The 5484-nt window shown below is 28.9% G+C and overlaps 1 protein-coding gene across 1 annotated transcript; it reads right to left on the bottom strand.

The window, feature by feature from the left end:
* Positions 1–2909: 2909 nt before the first annotated feature.
* LOC107017187 (glycerol-3-phosphate acyltransferase 5-like) lies at positions 2910–5144 on the bottom strand. Its single transcript, XM_015217457.2, has 3 exons — positions 4563–5144; positions 3428–4102; positions 2910–3309 (listed from the first exon to the last, which is right to left on the bottom strand). The coding sequence occupies exons 1-3, from the start codon at positions 5115–5117 to the stop codon at positions 3064–3066; spliced, it is 1476 nt and encodes a 491-aa protein (XP_015072943.1). The 5' UTR covers positions 5118–5144; the 3' UTR covers positions 2910–3063.
* Positions 5145–5484: the final 340 nt, after the last annotated feature.

Below are 5484 nucleotides of genomic sequence, written 5' to 3'. Positions count from 1 at the left end.
CAACAAATGCTTAAATCAAATTTGAATTAGTCAGATTAATATAAAAATATAACTATATAATATTATATTGGACAAGTAAAAATGAACGGAGAGACGTAAATAAAAAAAGTGAAGAAAAGCTAGGCTTTAAATTGGTCAATCTTGTAAGGAACTAAATAGTCGTGCGTTACAACTGGTTATTCTTGTCATTTTGCTAATGTTAATTCTTAAAGTTAGTGTGAGAACTTTTGAAGAAAATTTTCAAAAAAGAAGATTCAAATAGCTTTATGTTTCTGACCAAAAAGTATGAAAATAAAAAGAAATTAATGTTTAAAGTTAAATGTGTAAAGCTTTAACGACCATACTCCACTTTATAACACATTTATTAAATTGTGGGGACACCAACAAGAAAAAAAAGTTTATGTTTTGTCGATAAAAATAGCGTTTATTGATTATTATTGATCTTTTCTTTAAAAAAAGAAGAAGTTTATTTTGGAGTTTTAAACTCTACGAATGAAATTTTATGATTATACATTAGTGATTCAGCAACTACTGAATTTGAAACTGTATCATAATGACTATTTTTCCATTATAAGAACTTAAAAAAATGTATATTTATGAAAATTTACCATGCATAGCACGCTAATCACTTTTATCTTTTGAAAAATAGTTATTATTATAGACTTTTCAATTTAACTATTTTTTCCAAGGAAAAATTAGATAAAATAGCAAATTATTAATTCAATAAATGTTATAGTCATAATTTATTTTAGTTGTAATTTGCAGCAAATATATTTTCTTTTTTTGCGATCTGATCCAGTATATAATTAGCCATTTTTCGATATACAATTAGCCATTTTATACATTTCAGTATAAAATGTATAAAATACTTTTGTGTTTGTATAAAGCGAGAGATAAGTATATATACAAATACAAATAATATATTTTCGTCATATACACTTATATTATACAAATACAGATCTTATCATACAAATTACAATGTATAAATGAATTTATACAAAACTGAACAGTTTGTATAAAATTAGATATTTGTAGCGAATTGTATAAATGAAAAGCTCCATAGAAAATATAAAATTTGATATGGATTGCAAATCTGCAAACTATAGCTATAACATACAAATAGATTTTTACGTTTGCTATATGTGAAATTTGTTTTTTTTTTCAATACAAGAACTTAAAAAGTGGTTATTTTTGTGAATTTTACTTAGAGGTATGTGGTTAGAGAGCCCATTTATGAGCCCACACATACTTGTAGTAAGGCCCAAACTAATTTATGTCAATGAAGAAACCAATATCTTGATTTTGTGCAACAAATTCATCTACCTTATATTCACATGCTAAGTTGCTCGTAGTTAATATAAATTTATTGCTAATTCGTAGCAAAAAAGAATTAGTGATCAATTTTAGTATTTAGCTACGAGTTCTAAGATTATATTTATTTTTGATAATTGAAAGTATAACTTTATTTTCACGTTGAGTTGAATTAATCAATTTAAAATATCGATGAAAACTATAATATTAAATATTTACACTTTTACTATCTATTTCTGTTTTTTTTTTTTAATACAGTAGCACCTGCAGCTGGTGTTTTACTTTGAGAATTTGCATTATTTTCTTAAAACTTGTCCTGATCCAACAATGGGTATATAGAAGAAGGAAAAATTACGCGAATAATCAAACATATACTATTTAATTACTCATCATAGTTATAGTTTGTCATAATTACCATTCGCGACTAACATGATACATTAATTACATGAGCTGACTTCGAGTTTGTATAATTATTCATGTTTGTATATGTATAATTCACCAAGATATACTAATAAATATGTACAATATACAATTTTTTAGCCTATATACATATATAATTCACCTCGTCCCACTCTCTGCCCTCTCTCGCTCGCCTCTCTCCTCCCTCTCTCAATCTCGCTCCTTTCTCCCCCTCACAATCTCGCTGGCATTTATACAAATATATATGTATAATATACAGTTATATACAATTATATACATATACAATTCACCTCTCTCCAACTCTCTGCCCTCTCCCGCTCGCCTCTCTCCTCTCTCTACCAGTCTTGCTCGCCTCTCTCTTCCCTCTCCCAATATCTCTTGCCATATATACAATTACATATGTATAATATACAATTATCTAACCAATATACATATACAATTCACCTTTCTCCCACTCTTTTCCCCTCTCTCTCTCCTCTCTCCTCTCTCCTCTCTCTCTCCCAGTCTCACTCTCCTCTATATAACATGTAGCTACAAATTGTAATTATCAAACTATAGCTATGGAGATTAATTAATTATTTTTAAGTGGTTATATGTGAAAGTTTCCCATAGAAGAAATTTATTAAGCTATAAAGAATTGTAGGATTAGAAAACTTCCTTTAACTTAAATCTTAAATTAAACATACTTACCAAAACTAACAAATCCTAATTAACTATAATTACCAAAAATAACAAATCATGAATTACTATGGATTCCTAATATTGTTTTATTTCCTAAAAAAATAATTAAAATCGGATAGGTTATCAACTTGAAAAAGAATGCAAATAAGAGAACTTCTTCAATAGAAGTTAGAAGAGTATTTTTTCCATCGAATGTTCAAAACCTGCATTATCTACACTCGCGCTCCATAAGAAATACTCCCTGCTACAATATTTTTTATATTCAAAATTTAAAATCGAGATTTTTAATAGATTTGGAGCAGTCCATCCGCTGCACTACACCTTTGATTACATCCTTTAATGATGTTATTTAGTATTTACAATTCAAGTATTCAACTATAAATGATACCATTAAAAAAAAACCTAGTTCAATAGAGTATAAATATGTCTTAATATAGTAATTTTAGAAATTAATTAACATCATCATGAAAAAAGAATGTAAAGATGATATAAATATATAAAAAAAAACAAAGAATACAACCTCAGTCTTTATCTTTAATCTATCAATTTTTTTTAATATATATACACAAAGACATGAAGAATAAAACAAAAATACAATAATAAGTAAAACATATAATCAAAAAAAAATTAAATAACTCATAATCTTTTTTTTTAGTGAATAAAAAGCTTGAAAGTGGCCACCACTTTGTTAAATTTATTAGCTAAATTTGTTCCAGAATTTTGTGACACAATTCCATCATTTCCAGCAAGAACTCTATATTTGTCTTTTCTTGTAAAATTAGTACATTCAAATCCTAATGTTGCTGCCAAAATCCTCTGGACATAATTTGCAACATCATGTGGACTTTTCCCTGATGAACACGTGGCTTCTACTGGTAGTTGATTCAAGAATGTTACCTGTTTGAAAAAAAATTAATAATATATGAATCAACAATAGATTTGACGGCAGAGTCAGACAGGATCGAGGGATTCATCCGAATGTTACACTATATTTAAAAGGAATTCTAAACATTACCTCATACATTGGCCTAGGGTTCATGAAGAAGAAAATTGGATCCATTCCTTTCCATCCTCTAGCTGTTGTTGCATGAAAAAACCCTACTCTATAATTCATCGCCACTGGTACGATTTTATCGGTTAATTCAGCGAATAGCGCGCTAAATCTCAGTAAAAACGGTTCCCTACATGTCGTCCCTTCGGGGCAGACGACTAAATCTCCTTTCTCGAGTTGACGTTTGATTTTTTGCGCGTCCACTTCTCGAATCCTTGTAAGACGAACGGTCGGGATCGGGGATAAAATCTCCGATAATCGAGAGATTGAGTACGTCACGGCCGGTATCCTACGTTGAAGTACGGTGGATAGGACCACAGGGTCCAGTAGGGTTCGGTGTGTGCACACAAAGAGCACGCCCGAGTTAGTGGTTGATGCTGGTGGTGGTGGTTTGCCCTTGACAATAACTTTACCACCAAATAATGGAGCTAAATAGGGTACAATCCATAATGGTAGCATTAAACCTATTATAATACGTATCGTTGCTAATATAATGCCAAATGGAATCCATAAAAGAATTAATAGAGCAATTGATGGTGTTGGACGTTTAACAAGACGTCCATCATGGAAAATTACTGGTAATGGCTTGATAATATGATCTTGATTTTTATTGGTCATAAATGGTGGATGTAATTGTTCCTGTTTCAATTGACATTTATAACAAAAACATAAAATAAAAATTAATGTCAATGTTATAAAAAAATGTATATATAATATATAGTTATTTCTGGTACAAGTACCATATGGAATTATTGCTACATATATATAAAAATGTGACTATTGTTTCGACTATATAAAATTGAGACATTCGTAACAATTTTTTTAATATACAAGAATATTATGTCAATGTCATAACAAAATACTTTCATTTTTAAAGTTTAAGTTATATATACTGACGATATAATAAAAAAACTTTAATTCTTGAACATATATTTGTCAAAAGAATTTAGGTGTCATGAACATAAAAAATATATCTAGTAATTCCTTGTATATTTATCGGCATCAAATAGCTCTTTGATTTTTCATATATATAGTTCGAATTCAAGCAAACGACAAAAGTTAAATAGGAAAATTTAAGTTATATATATTGATATCGTACCTTGCATAGGGAAAGGAATGAAGAACCATTTTGAGGCCTTCCAAGGCCTAAGCTAGGTTGTGTTTCACCATCAAACAAAGCACCAACTCTTTCCAAAATCGAGTCGAAATCGTCTTTAACAAATCCAGTAGCGAAGCCAGAATTGTTCACTACGAGTTCACTTCCAATAACATCATCAGCTCTCAAATGTTCCTTAACAAATCTCTCCACCATAATTCTTGGAATTTTTGTCACAACAATTCTTTTATCAAATGAACTAAAAATCCTCCAAGACTTCATATCAATATCATCAAAATAAAACTTAGGTAAAACAGCTCTAGCCACAACTTCAATTTCAGAAATTTTTACACCTATAGTAGCCACAAATATCATTAATTTTAACCCTTTATCCTTTTGGCCACAAATTCCAAGAAATTTAATTAATGGCCATAACATAAGTAAAATTGCAAATCTTATAAGACTAGATGCTTCAAATGCAATTAACATAAAGTAACTAAATGGATCTTGATCTTTTAATAGAGTTCCTTCAAGCTCACAAACAATTGATGAATCCATTTGAAAAAACTTTTTTTTTTGGACAAAAATATTAATGTTTTTTTTTTGGACAAAAAAATTAATGTTTTTTTTTGTTGTTGTTGTGTTAGATAATTGAAATCAAGAATTGGGTTTTAAGGAGTATGAAAATTGTAAGATGAAAGTAGTTTTGACTTTACTCTAAGGAAAGAATGGAATTGGTTTATCTAATTTACAACTACCAAGTATATGCAAAGAAAGGTAGATACATATTTTTATATATTAAGATGTAAGACCCTATTTGTTTGTACATAAATATATATACATGAAATAATAAAGAAAATAATAAATGTTAAAGAATATTTGACATGTCAACATGCAAAACTAGGTTACTTAACTCAACCAACTA

The sequence above is a fragment of the Solanum pennellii genome, chromosome 4, assembly GCF_001406875.1.
Source record: "Solanum pennellii chromosome 4, SPENNV200".
NCBI lineage: Eukaryota > Viridiplantae > Streptophyta > Magnoliopsida > Solanales > Solanaceae > Solanum > Solanum pennellii.
The sequence above is the reverse complement of the archived record's forward strand: the minus strand, read 5'-3'. Positions and strand labels throughout refer to the sequence as shown.